General features: G+C 47.0%; 1 protein-coding gene across 1 annotated transcript; it reads right to left on the reverse strand.

Annotated features, from left to right (window-relative positions):
• Window positions 1-395: 395 nt before the first annotated feature.
• On the reverse strand, window positions 396-26,045 carry LOC104165240 (tyrosine-protein kinase Blk-like). The gene is made up of 12 exons (XM_009704816.1): window positions 25,944-26,045; window positions 23,699-23,747; window positions 17,757-17,850; window positions 16,612-16,710; window positions 15,253-15,356; window positions 9,980-10,129; window positions 9,334-9,486; window positions 8,226-8,405; window positions 7,566-7,642; window positions 3,723-3,873; window positions 1,036-1,167; window positions 396-655 (listed from the first exon to the last, which is right to left on the reverse strand). Exons 1-12 carry the CDS (start codon window positions 26,043-26,045, stop codon window positions 447-449), a joined length of 1,500 nt encoding a protein of 499 aa, XP_009703118.1. The 3' UTR covers window positions 396-446.
• Window positions 26,046-27,843: the final 1,798 nt, after the last annotated feature.

Raw genomic sequence — 27,843 nt, forward strand, 5'->3', positions numbered from 1 at the left:
CATGTTCCCACCCCTGCCCATGGCGTGAAGGGGGCTGTAGTATTGCCGGCAGTGGCATCAGAAGAGGGGGAGAGATTGTGCACCCCCCCTGTACCACCACCCCGGTCATGGCCCCTTCCCTCTTCCTGGGGCTGCAGTTGCAGGGCTGAGGGGCTTTTTTGTGTGCAGGTGGGTCATGAAGGAGTTTGCTGTCCTTCGTGGCGGAGACAATGTCTGCGAAGTGGGTACAGACCTCCAAGGCGGATGAAGAAGGAGCTGTGCCAGCTCTCAGCCAGCTCTTTAGTCTCCATGATAACCACAGAGCTGGCAGCATCCACCTCCCTCATGTCCCTCCTCATTCCCCATCTCCAAATGGCACACAGGAGAAAGGAAAAGGCCTGAAACGAGCCATTGCTGGGTGATGGCTTTCCTCCAGATCTGTCCCCAGGTGCTGGTGGGACGGTGGCTTATTGCTGAGGCTCCGGCTCGTACTGCTTCTCCGTGGCAGTGTAAAAGTCCTCGAGGACTGACTGCAGGTACTCAAAGGTTGGGCGGTCCTCCGGCTTGTTTCGCCAGCATTTCAGGATGATATTGTAGAGTTCACTGGGACACATGTCCGGGCAGGGCATGCGGTAGCCCCGCTCCAAGTTGCGAATCACCTCGGGGTTGGTCATCCCTGGAGGAAAACACAGCCCAAGAGGAGTTATTCAGCACCCTGGGGGTGAAGCTCAGTGCTCCCCATAGCTCACACCCAGCCAGAGCTGGAGGGGCGTGAGGGACTGCGACGCTGGGCCATATCTGGGAACCATCCCTTCTTCAGGGCTGAGTTCCCAACTCCATCCTCCTGTCCCCTCCCTCACTCCCCTCTCTAAGTTTTGCCCAGCACAGGTATAAATGAGGCTAGTGGGAGACTAGGAGAGGAAACCCAGCACGAAGAGACAGGTGTGTGTGTCTGAGCACACATGTGCACACTTGGCTATGTGCCTCCAAGCATAAAGTGACATTAGATGCTTTGAAGTCGATGCACGCTCATCCCGAATTCGCAGCGCGCTGTACCTGGGTAAGGGATCCTGCCGTAGGTTATGATTTCCATCAGGAGGATCCCGAAAGACCACACGTCGGATTTGATGGTGAAAACTCCAAAGTTAATGGCCTCCGGCGCGGTCCATTTGATTGGGAATTTGGCACCTGCCCGCAGGAAACAAAGGGAAATAGCGCATGGAGGTACAGCATCTCCCTCTGCTCCCACAGGTACGGGCAAGCAGTTCCCCAAAACTGAGCCCTGGGTCCTGCGGGCTGGGGGCTGCATCAGGGGGCTGCAGCAAGACTAATTGAAGGGACCGTGGAGTTACAGAGATAAGGTCAGAGGAAGGTAATTACTGCCTATCGCTGGCTTTTGTTAAAAGGTCATTTCTTCCTGGCATCTTTTTGCCTTTCTTGGTTCTTTTTCCAGTGCAATCAAGGCTACTTCATCTTAAAAAACTTTTTCACATGTATATGCTTATAAGCATCCATAGATACTGATACACAGAGGCCAAAGTTTGAAAAAAATTAATGCCTTGGGTAACTGATAATATGCATATTAAAAAGCTCTAGGTAAACTGCGTTACTGATGAAGTTAGAGGAATCTGCAGTCTTATAACCCCTTTGCATCTCTTGTGTGTTTAGCAATGGGATCTCAGGAAGGGAGCCAGGAGTGGCAGCATGGATGATGGACCAGTGTCGGTGATCTGGGAGCGAGCAGTGCCTGCCGCAGCCCCTGGGCATCAAGCAGCTCTGGTGAGGGACCCTTGGCTCTTCAGGTGGGGAGTGGGGAATCAGAGGGTTTCTGCAGCCCAAACTATGTGTCCCTGCTATTCAAAGTCAATGCCTCCGGTAACTTTATTAGAGGACAACAGTAGGATTTTATTCTGTATGAAAACACTCACTGGAAGAGGGATGTTTTTAGCAAAAGTGCATAAACTGTACAGCAATATAATTTCCCCAGCTCTTAAAGCTGCATATGTGTATCACAAACAAAAGAAGTCCCATTTTATTTTGTCCACCAAGTGCGGACAGCGATGACCGTAAGGTTGCAATTTCAGTTTAGCTAAGGCCAAAAAAAACCCACCCAAAAACCCCAAAACACTTTGATAGGTAGGAACTGAACGTATTAAAGACTGCAGAGGAAACCACATTTTTATTTGTATATATCCTTTCAGGACTGAAAGCCCAAAAGCGGTGTTTGAAATAAGTGCCTTTGTTCTTGCACATCGTACTCTGACAAGCAGACTGACGAGGCTCGGAAACGCAATCTATGAAGTGAAAACTGTTTAAAGTAGATAGAGGGGCAGTTGTTATTTCAGTTTAGAGCTAGCTGGAAAAATGCTGATAGGAACTGTTTTCTACTGGAAATGTAGCTCCTTTGGGTATATTAACAGAATTATATTACTTTCACCAAAACTTCTCTTAAGGGTAAAAACTGCCATAAAAAATTGCAGCAATCTCACAGTACCCCTTCATGACATTTCACAAATTACATTTGCAAGCTTTTATTACTTCGAAGTAGTTTTACATGTTGAAATGGGTATAATTTGTGTCATTAAGTATTTTGGGACAGCAAATTGAAAGAAAAGTTTCCTGTCTTATAAGAAAAAAAAAATTATTCAATTTCCTTTCCCCCAGAGTATTTTTTATGGAGCATTCTAGCTTCATCCCAACTCTACAGCACAACAGATTTCCAACATCTGAAAATCTTCTGGTCAGTGCCATTTATATCAGACTTAATTGTTTTATTTCAATCATTTCTGCTTGTTTCCCTGATGCTCTATGAAGTCTCTTTGCAACCTGAATGACGTGATCTCATAACTGACCTCAGAGTCAGAGGTCAGTGCAGAGAAATTACAGAGAAAAAGCTGCCACCAGAGGAATTTGACTTAACCCTGTTGCCAAACGGTTGTAGATGGACCTCTGCACCTGCCAAACCAGTTGTCACCTCTCATGGCCATGCTCTCCGGTCCCTCACCAGTCCAGATACTCAACCCCAGCAAGGGGCTTGGCTTTGCAGGTGGAGTCATAAGGAGATTTCACATTAACATGGGAAATAGTTGGTTTTGCACACCTTGGTTGGTTGGTTGGTTCATTTTAGATGCTTAAGGTATTCTGTTCCCATGAGAAACACCTGCCAAGCTGCAAACCCTCTCCCATGTTTTGTCAGTTGTCCCTCTGTTATGGAAGGGACCTGATTCTGGTCTGGGCTCGGTTTGCCTGGCACACCTAGAAGCTGCCGTGAAGTCCAGATTCGTGGCTCCAGCTCCCCTCTGCCGTGCGATGACCGAGTTACACTGCTATTTCCTTCCCTTTGGACTGACTCACTCTGAACGTGTGAGCACGGGCAGCAGGTTTCGTTAGTAGAGGTCAAATTTCTCCACTAACACAACCTGAGATTCAGCAGGACTCCCCCAAACAGTGCCAAAAGCCTTTTTTTCGCTTTTCCCTCTACAAACCTCACTTGCTCTTTATTATCCCCAGGTGTTGCTGCCTCTCCTAGCACCCAATATTTGGCTCCCTTGCTTGCTCTGCCTGCTGCCTGGGTGCTGACCACGGCAGCAACGGGGGCTCTGGTCTTGCACCATCGGCATCGGTGCCCTGCACCTGGTCCCATCCCAGCTTTTGGACTCCCCGTATCTTGGCACGTCTGCATGGCAGGATGATTAGAGATACGGGAAATGTGTTGGTGAGGCAATGCTGGGAACGACACCCACCTTCTTGTGCCAAGTATTCGTTCTCAATGATCCTGGCCAGGCCAAAATCAGCAATTTTGCAGCAGAGCGTCTCTGAGACAAGGATGTTGGCGGCTCTCAAGTCACGGTGGATGGAGTTCATGCGCTCGATGTACGCCATTCCCTCTGCCACCTAGGAGAGGAGGAAGAGTCCATCCTCATCAGTCACTTTCCTATGACAACAAGTTAGCTTGGCTACATCTTACCCACCTTTACAAAAGCACAGCATGCATACAGGATTGCTCACATGCCTCCATGTGCATGGACATGCATATGTGCTCCGTGGATGGATGAATGGTCAGATAGATCAAGAGACAGACAGATAAACAGGTAGAGATATACATACATAAATAAATATTGCCCATGTATGTGTGCATATGTTCAGCTCTGCCAGCATACACCCAACCTCCGAAAGCTTTAAGCAGACAAGTGAAGCAGAACAGAAGCATCGCTCTGTTTTGCTCAGAAGTTACAGCTGCGAGTTGTCTCTGCAGAGAGATGCAGAAAGTTGAAGCAAACCTGAAACCACATCACTGGATTCCCAGTTTCTGCCACAAGACTCTCCTCTCTAGTTGATACTTTAATCACAAACGGATTAAATATGTGAATTAAAAAAAGAAAAAGACCCTCAAAGAACTCATCCATCTCTCGGTCACAGTAGCAAAGTCCAGATGTAGGAGGACAACTAGAGGTTTTACAGCAACCTCCTCTGTTCTACCTCACTGATCTGCTTTGGGATGGGGAAGAGACCCCTGGAGATCCCCCCGCAATAAAACTGAGACTGATGCTTTCTTTCCCTGTGCTGGATCCAGACTAGGACCCAGGACACAATGCAGTTCTCCTCTCTGATATCTACAGGATGCAATAGTGCAGAAGACCCAGATATCCATAGAAATACGACTGGGACAGAGAGTATGTCCCTGGACAAATCCCTTGATTTGCCAAACCATCTCCAAACTTTACTTTGGGAGGTTCTTGCTCCCAAGATCGTCTTGAAACGTTTAGCTCCTTGGAGCAGGCAGCAGCCCCGGGGAGGTGCCTGGTGTGTGATGAGCCTCTGTAAATAATGGCAGCAATCTTTTGTTGCTGGGTGCTGGGAGATATAGAAAGAAGAGGTTGCAAAGTTGCTCTATCAATTGAGTCTCAGGTTTGGGTTAGGTGTTTACCGGGAAGGTGAGGGTTTGCATGTAACCCCTGCTAATAATGGCTAGGACCTATTAAAGCTTTTACGCCCCTGTGGGTGAGGGCAGAGCAATTTTCCACTCCATACAGATTCACATCAGCATCTCGACTTACATGTGGTTTTAAACAGGATACTAACACATACTTTCCAATGCTGCATTTCTAACCTGTGTCAACACCCCTTCAGCGCAAGTGTTGTTTGCTGCAGTGGAAAATGGAAGAATTGATGTAATTTCCTGTCCTGATGTTAATGAGATAGTACCCAGCGATGGGCCCGTTCCAGCCCAACGTGCTTTCGAGCATGTACCCTCGAGACTGACCACAGGATCAAATACATTGGCCCAGAGATTTCTAATTTTAACTCTGACGGACACTATTGGATCCAAAATCGCGCTTGAGCGGCTTGGGTTCTTGTTGGGTCATGATGTCATCCTGGCACCGAAGACGAACAAATTGCAAAATAGCTCAAGAGACACCCCTTTTCCTCCTCCTCCTCCCGGAGCTACCCAGTGAATGTTTGAATCCCTGTCCTGGGGAGGTGGTGCCGGGGTGGGAGGGGGAACAATGAAAGCTGTCCTTCTGATCCTTGATGGATGGGCAAAATCCTTCCTACTCCAGGCACTGCAGGTGCACTTCTGTGGGTTATTATATTGGTGGGGTGTGTGGGTGGTTTAGTCTGTGTTCGAATATGCTGGTCCTGGAAGCAGTATGTGGTACAGGATGCTGCAAAGAGCGTGAAGGGATGCGAGAGGGGTGGGCAGGGTGGGTGAATGCTTCCAGGTACCCACGGAGAGGGGACATCCACATACAATTGCTCAACCCTAGTGACAATGCCCACTGTGGGGACTATTTTACCATTGTAGTGGACGGGTTTCTGGCCAGCTCAGGCCACGCCATATGATCACATTCAAGGCTTCAACCCTGAACTTGGAGAGAAGTGCTTGAGGTTGCCCTGGGATGGGTTTCTGCCAGGGCTTTCTGCAACCAGTGTGTTGTCAGACCTACACCACCCTCGTGCCTGGACAGACAAGGTCATCGACCTCTCCCTAGATGCTTCCACACATCTGCCTGGAAATGCTTCGTTATTCCACATTTTCAATGCAAGCTATAACGTTGTGTTAAATAAATGCATGAGCACTTGTAGCTTCTGATGTCCCTGCCTCAAAGCTGGGTACAAAGTTGGCCAAGGGCTTTGCTCCGGGTCCCCCCTGTGACTACAGCTGAGTGCAGAATGCTCTGGCTACGGCACTTTCCTCTTGCATAGAAATGCATCAAGCCAGTTTCTGGGGTAATGCTCCCATCAAACGCAACGGCTCTGTAATACGGATGAATTTGGACCATTCTGCTTATCATCAGGAATTTAAACCAAATCACAGGCCATAACTTTCAAGAGAAGGAATGATAGAATGAAAAAGGGAGGGAAGTGGGGAGGTAAAGAGAGAAGGAGGGAAGGAAGGAAGAAATGAAGGGAAAGATGCAACACAGGGAAGGTGCAGTTGGCCTCATAACCTCTGATAGACAACAAAGATAAAGCTGCAGATATGGAAGACTGATCAGCAGTGAACAGGGCAGGCCCTGAAACATGTATCTCTGCACCCTTCACACGGGTGCAGGGGAAAATAAAAATGACAGATGGGGACACTGCTTTAAAGTATTTAAATATTTTCATCCTGGTTAAAGCAAGATGGAAAATCTTTTGCTATCATATAACATTTGCTCAAATATTAAGATTCTCCAGCTTTTAATACATTATAAAATAACTCTGTATGATGGCTGGAACCAAGTGGCCAGCCTTTACATGATGTTTGCTCAGGCTTCACTTTGACCTAGAGAGGCCGAGTGATCTTATGGGTAAATCCCAGACCTGCATATCAAAACAGCTATATTCAGACGTGACACTGATGCTTCATGTTTTTTTCCCAGTATTTCCAAAATTAGCCTAACTCTGCTGTCGGTAACCAAACTCTGTCAACAGTTGGCTCAGACCGAAGCGGAGGGATTTTGTCAATCTCAGCCTTCATGTACAACTTCTTGCGAAGATGCTGCCACTCTGCTTGCGGTTTCCCTAACTTTGACCTGTTTGAGTTCAGATGCACTTGTGGACTAAGACGTTACAGTGCAACTATTAACATTTACAGCCTGGGGACGCTTAGAGGGAATCAACCCTACAAAGATAAAAGTTTATTCTCATAAGGAGGAATATTCCTGAATTTGAGGGTCAGAACATCCTTTATGCCTAATCATCAGAAGGGAAGAACTGCTGAAAGCCAGCATGTCTCTGCATTGAAAGCCTCTTTGTTGAGCTTTTTCTTCCTTTTGATAAAAAGAGAAACCAACTTATTTCCGGCTTGGCAAGCCAGAAAAACAAAACAAAATAAACCCCGAAACCCCCAAAACAACGCCCCCATTCTCTAGCACTGCACTAAGTTCCCCAGAGGCTGTCCCAAGGGCAGCAGAGCATCTCTGAGCTGACACGCACATCCACACGAGAGGGTTGAGAGACAAACCCGAAGAGAGCACACCAGGAGGAGCTGTTTTTCTCCATGAAATCTATGCTCTGACAGACTTCAGACTCGCAAGACTTTCACTGAGGCAGTAACAAATTGTAGTCTTGAGACTGTTTCCCAGAGACTGTTCACTAACCTGAGCAGACATATCAATGAGTTTTGGGAGATTCAGTTGGCTTCCTTCTTCTGTCTTCAAGTAATCCAGCAAACACCCTGCAAAAAGGGAGAGATTGCTCTAACTCTTCTGAATCAGTCTATGCATTTGCTTTCCCTGGTGCTTCTCGGAATATATGCAACAAATCTGCCTGTATCCTACAGAAAATCCTAGGAACAACAATGGGTGTCTTCTGGAGCATTTTCCATTAGGGAAGTTTCCAAACACAGCCAGTTTTCCCCCTCTATTTTGCCCAGACCTTTTGAAAACTGCTGGGCATTCATCATTCAAAGCCTTATAGACAAGAGGGGCAAAAGAAAGGACAATTTCACCATGAGGGGATTAAAAACCTGAAACAAACTTCCAGTAGGAAGAGTGGAGATGAGAACTTTAAATACTCTTCAAGTGAAGCATCACCATCTTGTGAAGCATCTTTTGAAACAGGAGACCACAAGAGGCAGGATATCATTGCCCAGAAATTCTCTTCCAATACTAGAAACAAACTTCTGAATCACTCAGTCCTTCTGCTTACAGATTTGGTACAATGCACTCCTCCCCACTCCCATTATGCATGGAACTACCAGCCAGCTCGCTGACCTGATTTTGCGGAAACCCAACAAAAAAAACAATGAAGGTCTTTACCGTTGGCCATATACTCTGTCACAATGTAGATCGGCTGCTTCGTGACTACTGCATATAGCCGGACCAGTTTGTTATGCTGGAGCCTCTTCATCAAGTTTGCCTCTGCCAAGAAGGCATCAGGATCCATGCTGCCCTCCTTCATGGTCTTCACAGCCACCTTGATGTTATTCTTGTAATAGCCTGTAGAGAGATAATGATGCATTGAGGAAGGTCAGCCTCTCTACAGGCTCTACCAGCCCATGCAATAAGGAGCAGAAGAGCTTGTGCATCAGGGAGCAGAAAACCACAGCAGCCACTTTCAATCTCTTAGAAATACATGGTAAATCTCAGTGCCAGTGGAGTCTGAGCAACCAGCAGGTATGAGAGGAGAAGGGAGAGACACGGCACAGCTGTCAATCCATGTGGTTTCATCAGGGATCATCCCTGCTCTGGGTGGTGGACACCCATGCAACGAACCTATCCTCACACAGTCCTCCCAGACCTGCAAGACTCTTTCTGGGTGAAACCCATGCGGTCTCCCACCAGCTGGATCCTCAAATAATCCAAACGTCATCGAAAAAGCCAGGAGTCTGCAGTCAGGATGTCGACTCCATCTGGTCCTGTCCACAATCTCAATTGCCAAGGCAACAGGCAACCACAAAGAGGACAGCAGAGGAAGCTGAGCTCACCCCACTTCCTCTCCCACTGATTAGCAGTGGGCAGAAAGGCGTAAGGGATTGAGATCTAGGTTATAAAGTGGAACAGGGAAGTAGAAAAAGTGGGGCAGTGTCACCCAGGTACCCTGCTGTGGGTAACTTAGGATCCTACAACCATGCCCAGGATTCCCAGGAAGAATGAGAGCACGTCTCAGGAGATAAGTATGTAGTTACTTCAACACCCATCACGTATATCTAGCCTGGGAAACACATGCTCAACCACTGACCTGTGCAATCACAATCTGTCTGGTCCTTCCCAGGAGTACGGCGTCTACTGCTGTGTGTGTACCCATAAATACGTGTTCATACTTTATCACCCCCAAGTCCAGACTGGTCTGGGCTTAAGGAAAGAGAGCTTTCTGTCTCTGCTTATACACATACTTCCTTCCTGGAATGGGGGGAATTATACTTACCCATCCACACTTCCCCAAACTGCCCACTGCCAAGTTTCTTCACAAGCTTCAGAGACTCCCGTGGGATCTCCCATTCGTCCTGTGCCCAGGGTCTCTGGGGAACCAGGGATACACAGGGAGCTGTGAGTCGCTGGCACAGGCCATCCCCTTTCTCTGTATGAGGACGAAGCATAGGACAGTTCAATGTGGTGACAGAGCTAACCTCCTTCATCTACACGTGTCAGGAAAAAGTCAACCCATGGGAAACCTCCACAACCACAACAATGTTTCAGCCACAGGGATCAAGGCACCCAGAATGGACACAACGGAAGGAAAAAGCTCAAAAAGGGAGCCATGGAGGAGCAAATTCTCCAGCCCAGCTAGTCCAAACCCTGCTTCTCAAGCATCCCTCCTGCATATCCCTTCAGCATTCATTGCTTTCCTTTCTTGACGAGAAACACTCCACGGTTACGGGGCTGTGGGCAGAGCTCACCCTTACAATGCCCTAGGATGACAAACAGGACATGAGTGCCCAAGTTCTGCTTGTAGGAGCACATCTGACCCATGAGGGTGGATGGAGTGGTGGCAGGGTAAGTTTGTCCTCCTTCTGTTCACATGCCCACCTTTTGCTAGGAGACAAACCCATTAGGGAAGGCAAACGACTTACGGCAGTAATGATGGATCAGCTCTGGCAGGCTGGAGAAAGTCATCCTGGGGGAGATGTAATACCCCCCACCATCTAAGGAGCGGATCCTGTAGTGTTTGATGATGTCCCCATGAGCAGAGTCGCTGTCTCTCACGGACAAGGAATAGGCACCTGGAGAATGAGCAGAAGAAGGAATTGTGAGGACAAGCAGGACTCTACTCAGGGACCCGTTACCTCCTCTTTCCTCAGCTGCCTACAGCTTCTGACACCGCTCCTACCCCTTGTTGATGCCTTCTCAGGACAAGTTCCACCAGGCTGCAAAGCTACACACTTCCCTCTCTTCAAGGCAAGTGGAGAGGACAAAGGTTCATCGGAGCTTAACTGGGCCTGTTGAGGCTGCATTGAGTAAGACCTGCCTACGCCGTGGCCAACAGCCCCAAGGAAGCAATATGGCAATCAACAGCACAACTCCAGCCAGAGTGATCAGATGCTCCTTAGGTCATGATGGTCTTGCCACAGGTCCATATCTCCCATCTGAGCCTTGTCAACCCCGTCACCTCATCTAGATGAAACAAGTGACTGTACTCTCACCTGTCTGTGGGAACACAGGACTGACGAGGAGCTGAACCACCCCACCAGCACAACCAGCATTTCACTTAGTGGGAGACATAAGGTCAAGAGATACGTGTCCTTTCTCCCTGTTCCCTTGGGAGATGCAGTGTAAAGGCAAAGCACTAGGGCTGAAAAGCTTCAATTCTCTCTTCTCCCGGTGACAGCAGCAAATTAAAAATGTTAAGTGGAGATGGATGGATGGCAGGTGTCCTAATCTCCCCTGATAATAGCCAGGATGGCCGAAAGGAGTTCTTGCTCCTCAGCTACAAGGGACATTCGCCTATCCTACAGTCCTGCATCGCATCCCAGCACAGACCTGACCTGACACAGAGGTCCACACCTGCACTCCACATAAGCTCAGAGCAGTGTGAGCACAACCAAAGCTTGCCCTGGGCAGCTCTGGGTGTCAGGTCCTCCTGTTCTGGGTCTGGGAACCCCAAACCATCCTAAAAGGGCTCTCAGGTCCTTTCTGTTGAAAGGGTGGCAAGTTTTGTATGGGAAAAGTAAATGGTGGGATTCAACTTCACATCATACTTGATTCAGTCATCTAAACATGGGTGTCTGGTACTACTTGAGATGTTCTGGAAGATCTGCATGGGCCTGGCAGATATGGTGCAAAACCACACCTGCTGGTGGAGCACCTGGAGATGACTCTAAGACATTCAGGCTTTGGCAACCAAATCAAGCCTCACTGGCCACAGTGGGAGCTCAGACAACTTCCACATGTGATATCTACATTTTGATGCCTGCATCTCAGACTGAGTCGCACCACAGGTGGCGTCTCCTGTTCCTGTGGGTCTCATGAGGCTCTTAACTCCTTCCCGATGGGAAACCCAGGAGCTCAGCTGGATCCGGCGGCTGAGCTCTGCGAGGTCCCTCCTGCCGGGAGCACAGACGCAGCCGTTCGTGACTCGGCACAGCTGTGTGACTGTGTTCCTGCAGGTTGCAGAATGATTATTACTTCGGGGGAAGATTTGTTTATTTTCAGCAGCTTCAGCAAGGCTAGCTCTCCGCTGATGATTTCACTGCTGGTCTACTTCCCACCCTGTCTTGACAAAGACCTATCTTCCCAGGATATTGAATGTGCCTTTCACGGCCTCTGCAAAATGTTGACTGAAAGTGAAGCCCCCAGGTTTGCAGAGTTTCTGTGTCTTTAACCATAAACAAAATGAGATGCTGCTTAGGATGGGTTGTGAATAGGTGCTGCTCTTAGGCAGGGTGCAGAACGCATCCCGTTGTGGCTGAGACAACCCAGTATGAGACAACCACTCTCCAGTGCATGCAGCTAATGGGGAGTACTGCCTTCAGCTCTGGGGTCCTCAGCACAAGAAGGACATGGACCTGTTGGAGCGAGTCCAGAGGAGGGCACGGAGATGATCCGAGGGCTGGAGCACCTCTGCTGTGAGGACAGGCTGAGAGAGCTGGGGGTGTTCAGCCTGGAGAAGAGAAGGCTCCGGGCAGACCTTAGAGCAGCCCTCCAGTACCTAAAGGGGCCGGAAAGAAAGGTGGGGAGGGACTTTTTTACAAGGGAATGGAGTGATAGGACAAGGGGTGATGGCTTTAAACTGGAAGAGGGAAGATTTAGATGAGATATTCGGAAGAAACTCTTCACGGTGAGGGTGGTGAGGCAGTCGCAGAGGTTTCTCAGAGAAGCTGTGGCTGCCCCATCCCTGGAAGTGTTCAAGGCCAGGTTGGATGGGACTTTGAGCAACCCGGTCTGGTGGAAGGTGTCCCTGCCCATGGCAGGGGGGCTGGAACCAGATGATCTTTCAGGTCCCTTCCAACCAAAACATTCTATGATTTTATGATTCTATGATATTGCCCTTAAGTCAGCTCAGTGCTTGGCCCTGAATGTCAAATGTTGTTGATGATGTACAAAGTGAATGAAAATATACATCGTGGAGGCGGAAAACAGGAAGAACCTGGAGGGTTTGAAGGGCAGGGTTAATTCCGTGACATTGCTCTGGATATCTCATGGTGGGTCACAGGGTGCTTTAGTGAACTCAGCTTCATGACACATTTGGAGATGCGGGGCTTTCTCTTTTCCCCTTCTCTTTAGAGAGGAGGAAGCTGTGGTTAAGATGGATCAAATGGTATCACCATGGCCATTCAGGCAGTCTAAAGCAGAGGGTATTCAGGTAGAAGCTGATCACAGAGAATGGTTCAGAGGATGAGATATTTGAAGGAATAACAGGCATGTTTTAAGACAGAATACTAAATACAGAAAAGGCACCGGTGAGACTCACATTTCAGAGCAGAAGCTGATCTCTGACCGTTTGGGCCTACCATGGGACTTTCATGCAGTGGAACATGCCACATCTGCTAATGCAGAATATCACACACCTCCAGCTAAGTCTGCTTCTAGACACCAGAGACAGGGCATTAAAGATCAGGTCTAGCCTGGTTATTTCTCCTTGAACCTCAGGACTCCACCAGCTCTGTCCAAGACCTCTGCGACCTAGACCCACTCGTACCCCAGAGAATTGCAGGGAATTATTTAATCCTGTGTTTTCAGCTCATGGCTAGCAGAAGTAAGGGGAAATTGTCCTGAGCAAGTAAAGATCCCATCCATGTGTGGCGCATAGAGAGGCTACGAAGACTAGGATCATGTGTGGACAGAGGGTCTCACTCCTTCCCAGACCTTCGGATACAACGCATGAGTCTCTGCTGGGCTTGTGCACTGCAGGTCTGTTGCTCCTTACCCTTCCTGGGTGCAATGCATAGTCATGTCAACTGCCCAAATATCCCAACAAACAAAGGGGAATGCGGGAAGGGGATAAACAGAAGAGCAGCACGTGGTGACTGCTCCAAGCCTTGATCACTGCAAAGGTACCACAAAGGTAGCAGGGAAGCCAATATACAAGCAGAAGTAATGACTTGTAAAGCAAAACGCTTAGAAACAAGTCTCTTCGATGTTTCCTGACCTGAATGTTCCCTAAAAATTCTGAAAACTGCAAATCCTCATGGAAAGCAGCCCTCCTACTTGGCGTCAGCTCAGCAGGGACACGTGGAGGTGAGCTCAGGCATGGGGCAGGGGGGAAAGTCAAAGCAGGTGGCTATAATGCTGACACAGCACCCTTGCCTGATGGCTGAGGCAGAGAGCTACGGGAAGATGAGCATCTTGTTGCTCCACTTAGCACGCTAGACATCACACCAGTTCAAGATCGGTGCGCCGGTTTGACTCTATTTGTCAAATCCTGCTGTTGGATGTGGTTGAAATGGTCAGGTCTGCAACAAGGCCAGAGCTCAGAGTACATCTGTGAGTAAACTACACCATGCCAGAGCTTGCTTTCTAGCCCTGGGGTCACATCCACACCATGAGACTCAGCCTCCACGACAGGATGGCTGCACTCCAATTAACTATTGGGAATGGTGCCTGGTTGATGCCAGGACAAAACCTGCACAAAGACTGTGGGGATGACCCTGCTGTCCCATCCAGGCTCTGGCACTATTTAATTTACTGGTAATGATGTAGCCATGGAGGAAGGAACAGATACTGCCTTGGAGACCTCCCATGTGAATGGGGTAAAATAATGACAGGAAAGGAAGAAGGAGAAGCTACAGTAGGCAAGAACTAGTTGTAAAACGGAGGATTCAGTTCCCACTTTTACTGTTTGGCCTCGGCCTTGTAGAAGTATTTGGGAAGCAAGTCAAGGAAAAGAAGGTCCCATATTACTTCAGATGGACGCTCCAAGTCTCTACTGATCTGTCAGGAAGACACAAACCACCTTTTCCCATGTGGCAAGAAAAGATTCCTGTATCCATTTCACAGGAAAGTAACCAAAGCACAGCGAGACTGAAGTACTTTCCTGAATTACTGTACAGAGATGGTTCAGAGCAGAGCCATGGGACCACCATGAGCATCATTTCCTCCGTGCTGTAAACACACCTGCTGGCCCAGAGGATGCAAGGGGAGAAAAGTAGGAAAGAAACTATACGAAATTCCTATGGGACAACCTAAACTATCTTCCAGACTGTCTACAAACTAACAGCACAGAACAAAGAAATTGCAATTACACAGTTTAATATGACAGTTAATAACTATATCCACTGCCCAACCTCAATGCTTTGCCCTTTCCATCCTCACTGGTTTATGTCTTCAAAAGCCAGACTTGTTCGTATGGAAGGAAAGTGGATGAAGTCCACCGTTCCTGCTCTGCTCAGTCTCCTTCCAGAAGTTCTGGTTTGCATCAATTCCCTCTGCTACAGACTATCAGGAAAAACATGTTTCCTCTGGAAAAAATGTTCCACCAGAAGACTTTTTCCAAAATTCTGCAAGTTTCTGCTGCAAACAGGAGAAATGCTTCTTCAAGAGTGTGTAGAAAAATCTCCGTTTGCCAAAAAAGTGACATTTCCTTGGGGAGAAAAGGAAAAGACCCCTCCCCACACATTCTTTTGGAAAGTCTTTCCTAATTATCTGTATTCCTGCATCTCTGCCACAAACCAGGGTGGCAAGAGCCGCCCTTACCACAGCGTGAACTACACATACGTGTAGCATCATGAGCAAATCTTTGCCTTCCAAATGCCCAGATCACTTCTACAGCCCTCCTGAGCCTAATAAACACTATTTTGCCTAGCCAGATCCAAGAAACACTGACAGAGCTGAACTTTGCCACTCAGGTCTGAAAGGTTTTCCAAGCTGTGGCAATAACGAGGAGTTACCCTTGCTCTGCGGATCTCACCTTTGCTGGTTTCACTCTCTCGGACAAGGAAAGAGCCAACTTTGTTACCAGAAGACAACAGCAGCCGTTCAGCATCTTTTCTGCTCAGAGTTTTAAAATACCACCTGGGAGACAGAAAAGGCAAAATAGTTGCTTGAAAAGGAAAAGTTCTAAAAAAATCAAATTCTTTCCAGATAGTTTTTGGTTTTTTTTTTTGTTTTTTTTTTTTTTTACCATTACGCTCTGAAACTGAGGGCTATTTTTATCAGCAAATAGCTTTTTTATCTCCTGGAAAGTGGCAGTAATAGACTGTTTTCTGTAGATTAACACCAGATTTCAGTCACTTTGGGCTTGTTTCACAGCCTAGCAATTCAGCCAGAGCAGAGAGTAGGTGGCAAGTGCAGTAACCCGTACACGAGAGAAGTGGAAGCTCAGCCAGGACACAGCCTCTGAGGCACACACGGACCCACGGCTCACCTGGCAAGTGAGTGAGCCCTGAGCAGTGCCCAGGCAGGCAGGGGATAAAGCAGATACGTGGGCTGGAGGCTGAGCTTAGGGTACCCATAGCCATTCAAATGTACCCCTTGGATACAAAGAGCATTTATGTCTCAACCGCATTTCTGTGAGCTGTTAAATATCTGCTAAATTCAGTGATGGTTGGGTCCCTCCAAGAGGAGATTGCAAGCAGGACTGATCATTTATAGCTGAATGCCATAGAGGAGAATAAGTCATGGAAACAATTTCTTCTTCTGCTTGTGTTATAGGCATAATAAACCCTTTTGGCTCAAGTCTTTCTTACCATCTTCTTTCCAGGGAGCCAAACATGAAGGCTGCATCTATACTAATGAAAAAAACAGCACCAGGCTGTGGGTCTGGGCACTCGCACTCAGATGTGTGCCCTGTTGAATTGTTGGTGTGGTCCTTGGCACATCCGAGACCTGCACCAATGCAGCCCCTCCTGAGTGATTCCCAGTTTATGTACAGACACCTTCTTGGAGGCAGACGAAGTTTGATACTATGTGTGTGGGCAGACTGGCCCAGTGGGATCACAAGATGGTCCCTGGCACTGCTCATTTACCAATGCAAACATAACCTTTATGTTCTCTCCCCCAAATCCCTTTTTTTCCATGGTGGGTGCAACCAGTGGGACAGGAGTCTTCTCCAACTTCCCCCATAGCAACCTCATCCTCCCTGAACCGCACATACGGTGCTTAGAACTTCTCCTGAACTTTTGGGCAGCATTGTTGGGGATGATGAAAAACCTCTTGCCATCCATCCCAGCAGTGACATCTTCCTTCCATCTAGCAAAGCTGTTCCCATGGCTTGTTGAGAGACAGGGCACTGCATCAGTGTTCACCATTCATAAGCTTTCGCACTTACTTTTCCTCTTCCAAACTGTCCACTTGTGCGACGAAGTTACTGGGGATGTAGCCTTTCCTCCCACTGCTGAGGGATTTTGCCAGCCACCAGTCGCCCTCACTGCAAAGCAAGCAGAAGAAAAAGCGTGAGTGCCCAGAGGTTTCATGACAAGCTAAGGCTGTGAGCACAGCGTGGTTTCTGGGGTTTCAAGCACTGCAAATAGACTCGGGTTCCTTAATCCACTCTACAGGTCCCTGTTGATTTCCTAGAACCACAACCATGTTGAAGGTCGTTGGTGTCTCCGGGACTTCTGGAGGTGACAGTTTCTTTCCATGAATGCAGAGGAAGCGCAGAGTGACCACAGACTCAAACCTCTGCTACGCACCCTGGGTGAGAGGAGGGAAATCTGGGTCACCGTGGATTTATTTTGTCTCTTGCATAGAGACATGGGTGGTCATTCTTTTTGCTCCTTCCTTTGTCTGCCAGATACCCCACTGCTTTGCCCTCCCGCTGCTGACAGCCACCAGCCGTGACCAAAAGCCATCCATCCTCGCCTGGCAGGCTCTCCATCTCCCTGCCCCATGGGTCCCATCCCATGGCATCCAGGTGAAAAATGTCACCTCTGGAGGCCACCTCACAGAGCAGTCAAGGTTGGAGCAGCCCTACAAGGTCTGTTGACTGGGGGACCCAAGCCCACCTCTGCCCTGCTATGGACTGGGCAGATGGACTGCCAACCTCTTCTCTCGTGAATTTGAGAAGAAGGTGAAATGAAACCACATACCTTTCTGGCTTGATTCTGTCCTTTCCTCTGACTACGCCTAACCCACATCCTTTGCAAAAGCACAATCAGCACAAAATATGAAACAGGGGCAAGGTTATTCTTGTTATTTATGCTAATTCTGTGCCCATGGGCACCGGCAGTGAAGAAGGTCCCAGTACTATCCAGGCAGGGACATTACCCAACCCCAAAATATTTGTAACCCATGGAAGTGTGACCTTCCCCACCTTGCAGAGAGAAGAGGGTACCCATAGTCACACTCTGGAGGAAAGCTCAGACATAGGCTCAGCTCTGATGAGCTGCAAGTTGGTGTCTGATCCCAAGGTCCCCCCTTTCCCAGCCTCACCATGCTCATCTTTGAACCTCCCTCTGGCAGCAGGGCACTTACTTGGAGAGGACTTGGAGTTTCTCCCCTTTGACCAGCTGCAGGTCACGGTCACTTGAGGCAGGAAAATCGTACAGTGCAATCACAATCAAGTTATCTGAAAGAAGCGGTGGTATCATTGAATCCAGCTGATTCCTGGCTCAGGGGGTGATGCACACCCAGGTGTATGGCAGGGCATTTCATCCCCACACACACAGGGGTTGTCACCCCCCCCGTCCCCCAAAAGCCAAGCTTTCCACCAAGCCAGTTTTCCTGCCAACAACAACTTCTGCTCAGGGACTGATGCTGATTCACCGAAGTGTTTTCCTGTGTATGTGTTTTTAAAGCACTCCAGACCCCCTATCCACAAAACCCAGTGTGTCAACAAGAAAAAAGGGTTTGTGTGGAATAACAAGGGTCATAAATAACCTGTCAGTGTTTAGCCTGAGTTTTACATGGTGGTAAATGAAAACTGCTGTAACAACATTTCCCAGGGTGGCTCTGGGATTTGACTCAAAAAGATGAGGCTTTCTCGACTGAAAAAGGTATAAAGTCATCTCAATTTCTGTTATTTGAGCCCATTGCTAGGATTGGGCTCTATCTCCCTCCAGATGCTCTCAACTCAGCCTGTATCTTACCATCCGTTTTACATACTACTCCCTGCAGACGTGCCACCACTTTTCAGTCATGCTGCTGCTTTCCACCAGCACCTCTATAGTGCCTGGCTGCTCCGCTCTGCTGAAATTCCCACGGGGGTGGTAGACGCTCCAGGATCCCCTTCCCTCTCCCTGGCCCCAATGCACTTTAGATGCACAAAACCCATGCTCTGTGTCTCCCATTTCGCTTGCAACCCACCTGCACAGAGGCTGTGAGTAAGTCTGCATCCCCATCCCCTACCCTACCACGCTGCTTTTACTCCAGCCATATTGGTCAAGCCTAAATTTTGGCACGGTCAAATTAACTTTCACTCCCTAGTGCATGTGAGCCGTGCTGTGCATGGCAAAGCTGCCGGCTGGTACATGTGCTGCAAGGCTGCAAACCCACCCCGGGGCAGGTCTCCGTGGGCTGGAGCTGAATCGCTACCTTTGCATGCCCGGGTTGTGCCGGTGCTGCTCTCAGAGAGGTTGTGCAACCGTTCACATGTGCTCTGTATGCTTGCGGCTACTGAAGCAGAAATGAGTATCTATTTTGGGGCATGTCAAACTTTATAAAGAGGATCAGCACACGCACATGAACACAAAAATCAACCCAAAACACAATGGTAAAAAAAAAAAAAAAAGAAAAAAAGAGAAAGAAAAGAAAAAGGAAAGGGAAAAAAAAGGAAAAAAGAAATAGAAAAAGAGAAAGAAAAAGGAAGAGAAAAAGGAAAAGGAAAAGAAAAAGAAAAAGGAAAAGAAAAAGAAAAACAAAAAGAAGAAGGAAAAAGAAAAAGAAAAAAGAAAAAGGAAAAAAGAGAAAAAGAAAAAAAGAAAAAAAGAAAAAGAGAAAAAGAAAAAGAAAAAGAAAAAGAAAAAGAAAAAGAAAAAGAAAAAAGAAAAAGACCATTTGCTGCAGGAAGGTTTAACTTGTGCACAGCCTAATTAATGCACCAAGAGCAATGGACGATCTATTATTAGCATTTTTCAAAACAGACTGTCAAGCCACAGTCTCTGTGTGACCTTTTCAAATAATGCCACCAGCAAGAGAGCCAGGCTGGCCCTTTGTCATCGCAAGATAACGCGTCTCTGGGGCAACTTGGGTTTTGTGTCAGTGCAAGCCCTGGCTGCTGCTCTGCTGGCGATTTATTGGAGAGGAGGGAGGCGAAAGGGTCAGTGTGGGAGGACATGTAGCTTTGTAAACCAAAGCCCTGAGCAGTTCCCTTCAGGGTTGTGAGGAGGAACTTGGAGATCCATGAGAGATTTTAGCAGAGGCTCCGTTTCTCCTATGTATGGGGGAAAAAGATGATCAGTCACAAGGGAGAATGCTTTGAAGTCTTAAAATAGCTTGCACGGTTGGGAGCTTCCCCTTGAGGGATCTCAAAGTGTTTGGCATTAGCAGCGCACCCAAACTCTTGTTGCCTCCTTGAGAAAGTTGTTGTCACACAGCTTCTCTGACATGAAAGATTTTTGGGCATGTGCCTACTGTAGGATGTCCATACTCATCCACATGCACCGTCCTGCTCCTCTTGAAAATAAAATAATGCAGTGGTCACACTTTTGCTTTGAAAAATAGAAGCAAATGTGTAAACATCTTCAAGCATAGAGTGGCTGTATATTCCAAAAAAATAAAATCTAAAGTGCAGTTTTGATCTTGAAGCAACTGATGTAAGTTCAAATAAATAAACCAAAACAACAAAAAGGAGAGAGGGAGAAAGAAAAAGAGCAAATACAGCAAGGACAAAAAGGGTTTATATGCTAAAAAAATATTATAATCACCTTTTATCCCCTTCTCAACATAGGTGTTGAGAAACACCACACGCTTAAGTGAGCCAGAAGAAAAACTCTCTCTGCTCAAGCCAGCAAGACTTGCCGTCTCATGATGAAAGTGACTCTTCCCGTCTCTGAGTCTGTCACCCCACTGAGAAACAGCGTCGGTAATACTTTCTTGGCCTATTTGATCAAGTTAGGTCATGAGGGACTCTACGGCAGAGGAGCCGTCGCGGCTGCTAGGAGTGACTGCTTTGCAGATAATGCTAGCAGCCCGGAGACTTTGATTGCAAGCCAAATACATCTTGGCTCAGAGCTGCTGTCAGGAGTTAAGATACCAGCTCAGTTTGCATAGGCTGAATGCCAGTTTGATGGCTTAATAGAAATGATTCAACCAATCTTCCCACCGCTGCCCCGTCATGAATGGAAGGTCTTTGCAACCATCTCATGGCTATGGAGCCAGGCTGAGACTGTGCCAAAGGACCATTAATTGGTTTAGAGCCATGCTAGGATGGTCGTGGGGCAAATGACAACTTGCAGCACATGTGTTGGCCGGCTGGGTGCACTGAGCTATGAGTTACTGGGTCCAACTTTCTGGTTCAGCATGGCACAGGTTGGTTCACCAAGGTAAACGTGTGCTAGAAAAGGATACCTTCAAAACGCACAGCTCCTGGTGGCACACTGGCCTCTGCTGCTCTCACCAAGAGGAAAGCCATTAGATCCCGTTGGTGGAGACGTAGAAGACTACGGGCTGAGACTGTTGCACCTCCCAGCTGGTCAGCAAGCCCAAGTGTGACAGCATGGGAGATGTCTCTTGGGACATCCAGGCTTGCACTACGAGAGTGCTTTCTGCCAAATACCTTTCTGCCTTGTGTTTTGACATCATGAATATCTTTGCAGATAATTTCTGCTTTCCTCATAAAACCGTATCAGACCCAAACTCGTAACTTTTTTATTAGGAAATCTGAACATTTTAGGCAATTCCCTCTCACCTTCCTTCTCCCTCCTACCTTTGATTGGCAATGCCCGTTTTTGATGAGAAATTTTAATTTCTCACTGAAAAGTCAGCCCTTTCAGTAGAAACAACTCCTCCTTTTCCCCATTAAGCTCAAAACCACGTTTCTGACAGCATTCCTTTCAAACTCAAATTCATATTCAATGAACAACAATAAAAACAACTAAAAGCTTCGATGCTAATCTTGAGGTGCCTCAAAAGACCTCAATCTCCAGAGCACACTAAGCTCCCACCCCCAGAAAATCAGTCCTATTCATATTATGGTTAGCCAAAAGCAAGCAAAGAGGTGGAAGAAGTTGCAGTTCCTCAATTGGAAGAAACAATGTCGCAGAGAGACCGATCCTTTGTGCAGTGGCAGCTTATTATAATGCCTGAGGACAAGCACCCAAAACGACCAGCTCTCTCCATCAGTAGTACTTAAATCCAGCTGTGAGCAGCTGCCAGGGCAAGGGCAGGGGTTATTCTACCCATCTGCTATGTCTTATCTATCCAATGCTAGCAAATAACACCAACTGTAGCAATGGAGCTGTTGTGTTTGGTAACCACCATCATGGGTTCCCACTCTGCTGTGCCGGGAGCTTTAGAGGTGCACAATTAAAGGTAAGTTTTGACCCTATAGAGATATAGGCCAACCTTAAAGACATCATGAGTGCTTAGGGAACCATGGTAAAATGAATGAGAGACTCACACAAGGGAAAAACCCATCCCAAGTGAAAAGTGGATTCGTGATGCCGCCAACACCGCAGTTGAATGCAGAGGTATATACTCCTTGCCTGCCTTTGTGTTACTTCCGTTGAGCTAAATAATGTCAGGAGGAATTAGACTTTTGTTGACAATAAAAAAAAGGAATAAATTGTTTCTGAGGCAGCAGTGAGAAAGCTGGAAACCGTGAAACAAATTGCACAACACTGAGATCAGAAAAATACTTTAAAAAATCAAAATGCAAGGAGTGAAAAAAAGTAATTAAAAACAAAAATGAAGGAAAAAGGTTTTGATTTCACATTACATGCCACATCTCTGTAGTCAATACTCTTGCCTGATGGAACTTGAAGTGCTCCCACAGGATATAATTCAGCTCTTTGATTTTTTCATGTGATTGAATTGTCTGGATTTTGTGCTTCCTTTATCAATTCACTTGAATTGCCTTCTTTCATTAGAATCTCTCAGATATCTCAAATCTCTTGCATGGTTTCTATCAGCCCATTTTGACACACAGGACAGAGTCAGACATAGCATCATTTCTGGAAACTCAAGCACCAGTGGAGAAAAATATGAAGTTCCCCAGACTGTCATTGTGAATATTCCTCCGAAACTGGAACTGAACCTAACAAATCAAAATATTTTTCAGAGCTGAAAATGGCTAACATGGTACCTAACACGTTTTTTAGCATCTTTCCACTTCTGCCTTCTGGCATGAAGCAGAAGTAAAAGCCGCCTCCCTGAAGGTAGCTTCTGTTGTGCTTCTCACCAGAGTGAGAAAGTTGATAAAAACTCTGTGAAAAACCGGCAGCCTCTGCTCAGTTGTGGAGGTAGGAGAGCACGGCCACTCGGAAATGTGCCATGAAAAAAATTTGCAAAAGAAAGCACAGTTTCTGGAAAAATGATACTTCCACAGAAACATATCCTGATTCACACGGTTGAAGAGCTACACCTCCCACGAATTTGATCTCCATAACGAACATCAATTTTGAAGAACATTTTGACATTGCAGAAGTTCCTCTGTTTGCCCCACGGCAGAGACCCTCCATCTTCATCCATGAGACCTAAGACGTAGGTTTGCTGTTCCACCATCCTGTTTGTCACCCCACTTTTGCCTTTCCTCATGCCCTGTCTCCCCTAATCCTACACTTTCTCTCATATGAGGAACTTGTGTGTGTTGCTAACTGCTTTCTTCCAAGCTTCCTCTACTTTTTTGCCCTCTTCTAATTCTCTCTCTCTCCCCCTTTAATCTGCAACACTTCTTCGACAGAAATATATACAAGTTGCTGTCAGAGGCTGAGCAGAGTGTTTCCTGCCAAAATCATCTACCATCGTCGTCTGCGACCCGCAGATAATTGCAGAGGTGGATGAAGCCAACCAACAACCTCCAAGCAGAGGCTCTGTGCATCCTTATTTTGTACTCTTTTCTTTCTTCTCCTTGTCTTTGTAGTCTCTCTGGACTCTCTGATGCCTGCTATTTCCTCTGAAATTTTCAGCTAACTGGATATAGCATCCACAAGTTGCCACGCTGCAGACAGGGCAGCAGACAGAGAAATCTCATTCGGTTGATGTCTCAGATCTCACTGTGCTCAACCAATGAAGAAGGACTGCTTTTCCCTCTTAATTTCTTTGATGAGCAGGGGAAACTGGCAGCTACAAACAGTTAGCGATGTAAACTGAATCTTCTGAAACACATTGATAAACTCCCCGCCTAGCAATGCTAAAGATACAGAAACCGCACGCCTGCGACATGACGGCTTGTTCTCCAGACCTGCTGTTGGGGGACCACGACCTTGCAAAACCCCACAGGAAAGCAAAGAAAACAGCAATTGAGCTAAGAATCTTACCTTGTACAGGGGCTTGGTTTAGATGGGGGATGTTGATAAATTGTCTGCCCTTTGGTAGAAATAGAAAGAAAAAAGAAGACATTTATTACTTTGCTATGTTTGCAGGAAGACTTACTCTCAGCTTCACAGATGAGTGGGACTCTGACCCAGAGCCCACCGTAGTCAGTCAGCAGCCCCTGAATCAGGCTCTGTATGTGTCGTGATGGCTTTAGCACATTTTGCCATGATGTGTTCATAGCTGTCTTAACTGTCAGCTTGAATAATCCTTGGCTCCCCTCTGAATAAAAGCATAAATCTGCTACCGACTCACTTCCTTAGACTTTGGTCTATCTAACTCTTGTTCACCAATGCCAGATTTTGGATCAATGGGGGATGAGACATGAATGGTCGCGTTGAGAAATGACAATTGCAATATTATTCGAAGTGAAGAAGAAAACTGAGGATACTCTTTGCAGCAGTAGTCCCAAGGCTGACGGAATATCCTTTGCTCAGGGATATGTTCAAAAAACAGAGGCAGTGACTATATTAGCAAATTGAACAGCAGCAAGATACTGCAACTCATCTAGGCACACTTTTAAAACATTGACATGGTCACTAGTTTGGTTTGGCCCAGACCTCGAGAGTGGCCAACTGGCCATAGACCACTCCTGATCAGCAGCTGGGATGCAACCACCTTGTTTTGTGGGCTAAGAGTTTAACATTATGGAAATGGCCTGGTGGGCTTCATTGGTCTCTACCCAACTTCAAATGCCAGTCCTGTGACCAGTCCAAGGTACAGTATCTAGTGACCATAGTGGGTGTTGGACCACAGCCAGGTATTTTTATACACATGGAGGAGTGAACTACAGACACTGAATTAAAAATATCTACTGTTTTCTGTCTGCACCATCCTTTGACTCCTACTTTGCAGCAGTGTGAGGTGGAAGAGCTGCTGACCCACTGCCCTAATTTAACTCAAAGAAATATGGACTTCCCCTGACCTCTAAAGGTCCCTTCCAACCCAAATGATTATATGATTCTATGATTCTATGACATGTGAGAGCTTAGTGCCCGTGGCAAAAAAAAAATGAGTGTCAGAAAGTGATGGATGATGCTATATTTACGCCGATAGCAGCTCTTCTCTAGTGAGCTGGAGATAAGGAAATTTAGAAAAAGAATTCTTCTTGGTCAGTCTGACATCTGCTGTCATGAAAACTGGACTTCATAACCATGGGAGAACTCAGAAACGAAACTAAAGGAGTGAAAAACATCTCAACCCGTCATCAAAAGCAATCATAGGCAATTCCTCCCCCCTCTCAGAGCTTAAGACCTGAGCTGATTTTCGCATGACAGTTGCACCTAGAGTTTCTCTTGTTCTGGCTGCTGGATGCAGTGCTGACAAGGCCAAGAAAAGACAAAACAACTTCATGTCCTCTGTACAGAATCAAACAGGTAGATAAAGTGATTTCCAAAGTTTAAACAAGAATTTTGTTATTTGAGGTCTCTGAAATCCTGACCCCGTGTCTTACTGACCTGTGTCCATGCAAGCAGAGGCCACATGAATTCAAAGGGAGAAGCAGATGCTCAGCATTCTTGATTCTCAGCCCACCTCAACACAGATTAGCCGTATACCCCCTTTAGTGAACTCGTCGTCCTCCCTGATTGTAAAGTTTCTGTTGCAGTTTGCAACTTTGAATCTTAGCCTGAATCTGACCCATCTTTGTGCCGTTTGCAAGTCAGCAACATCAGTATGGGTTGCAGAGTGCTGAGGGCAGCATCCTTATCTAAAAGATACGGGGATCAGCACGCAGGACTTGTGTCCAAGCCATGCAGGGCACACAGGGCAGTGGTCTCTGCACCTTCTCTCCCGGTCTCCTGCCCTGCTCTCCAGTCCAGCCCACACAAATAATTGTGCCAGGCTTATGATGACATAGCCTTTCAGATCACCATCGTCCGCAGCCCACTCAGACAATTCACAGCCGTAAAGTATTCTCAAAGAGAAAATAGCATCCTTTTTGACAGAGTAAAAACCCAGAGCAAGAAAGGGTTGATTGAACAGTTCACACCATATTAAGAAGCTTGTGGGGGGAAGCCAGCCATAAACATTTGTCGTCTGCCCTTTGAACGACATTTCCCAATTGATGACCAAATTTTAGGAAACAAAAGTACACAAGTTCCTGCTGGCACATGCAAGTATTGCCTGCATCGCTCCAGACACTAACTGAGCAGTGGAGGATCCCAAAAGGACACAAAGCTGCTGGCTTACCTTGGGTGGGGCAGGAGGAGGTTTACTCTTGTTTTTTGAGTTGCTTGCAGAAGTGTGTTTCTCATTGGACATCAGCTGATTTTTGCTCCCAAGCAACCCCATCCTGGAAGGAAGACCAGAAATAATTTTTTAATAAGACTGCTCTCGGGGAAAGGGGCAGACACTGAGGGACAAAACAATCTTATTCATGAAGAACAAGTTGGAGAAGTTGAGAATGCAGAGCAATGGGACAGTGGAGAGATGAGTCTAAAATCATCCTGTTTACAGTCTACTACCTTGGACCTTGTGAACCCTATCGTTTCTGTTTCCACACAACTCTGGTGCTTCATACTTTGCAGATGAGGCTCAGACAACATTGTAATTCACCAGAAAAAAAATGGGCACAAATGGCTGCTTTGTCCAACGCAGAGACCCCCAGCTGGCATTGAGCAGACTTGCTCCAGAGCCGGCTGATGCCACGTACATGCACTGCTGGAGGGTTGAAGAGAGGATGCTGGAGATCCTGGGTCACATCCCTGTGCTGAGCTGTTCAGGTGTACCAGGGCTGCAAGAGGGTCACACAGTCCCCAAACCAAGAACGAGCCGTACTCATGCTGCCTTTCTGCAGGTCATGTCCCTCCTATGCAGCAAGAGCAGCACCCAGATGTGGTAGCTATCTGCATGCTACCAGTCCCACCGTTCCTCCTGCTTAAGCAGCCCAGACACACACTCAGTTTGTCCACAAAGGCACAGAACCTCATGTGACACTTTGAAGGACTACAAGAAGCTTAGGGAGTCAAATATGGTGTAGCTTGCATCCATCCTGCCTGTAAAGTGTGGGCCTAGGGCTTGACTCAGTTGTCCACGTGCAATGCCCTACTACCTTTTGACATGCCCTGGGTTCTCACAAGGTGTAGGTCTCCCATACATCGTGGATTATGTTTCCCAACCCTATGTTGGACACCTCCTGGACACCTCAAGGATCGCTAGACACAAATGAATCAAACCTTTTCCATGGACTATCCTCTGGTCCACACTAGGGATTCCACACTTGTGCTTGAGGGCTTATTTAACTTGCGGTCCAGAAATGTAATTTCAGCTCTGGTTGATAATTCAAGCATAATGCTGGGTCTGACTGGTCAAGGTAGCCAAACTCAGCCTGCTCAGCCCCTTCAAAACGCAGGGAGCAGTTGAAGCCAGCGTTACTGAAGTGCTGTTGCCACGAGTATATAAGGTATCTACACCATACAGCACCAAAGTCTGCCCCAGCCCCTACTTTGAATCAAAGGCATTGAGAGGTGTGGGCTAAACGTCCAAAAAAACCCCAAGCCCTGAATACTTATAGTTGAGCAAAGACTCACTGGCTCCTGTTCTTGCCAAAATACCTCAAGGTCTACAATGAACATAAAGGATTGGGGACTGGAGGTCCAGGGACCGATGAGGTTAGTCCCCCCAAATGTCCATCTGGCACTGTGTTGGGATAGTCAGATTCCAACAGATGTGTTCAAAAATCTCCCAGCAAGCAAGACTTGCAGGAAAAAAATATTCCAGTAAGAGTAACAACTTTTGCTTTCTAGCACATATCTAATGTTTCAAAAACTGGGACTCTGAAATGAGGTTTCTAACAGAGCCATCCCAGTATTTTAAGGTGTTATTTTTTTGAAATACCTTCTCCCTTCTGCCTCATTTTTATTTTCACTGACAAAGTGAGCAAAATGGAAAGAATCGATGAAATATTTCAGGATAGCCCAATACATATTTTTCCCCCCAATCAAAAGATGTTCAACATCCAAACTTCTCTGAGTTTTTCTTTGACCTGAGTTTAGAGATGGTCCATCCATCTGTAGCCAGGTCTCAGCACCGCTCCGGGCACTGATAACACAGTTGGAGGGGAAGTTTCACCCACTGAATCAGCCACAGC

Source organism: Cariama cristata, unplaced genomic scaffold, assembly GCF_000690535.1.
Source record: "Cariama cristata isolate BGI_N322 unplaced genomic scaffold, ASM69053v1 scaffold8837, whole genome shotgun sequence".
NCBI lineage: Eukaryota > Metazoa > Chordata > Aves > Cariamiformes > Cariamidae > Cariama > Cariama cristata.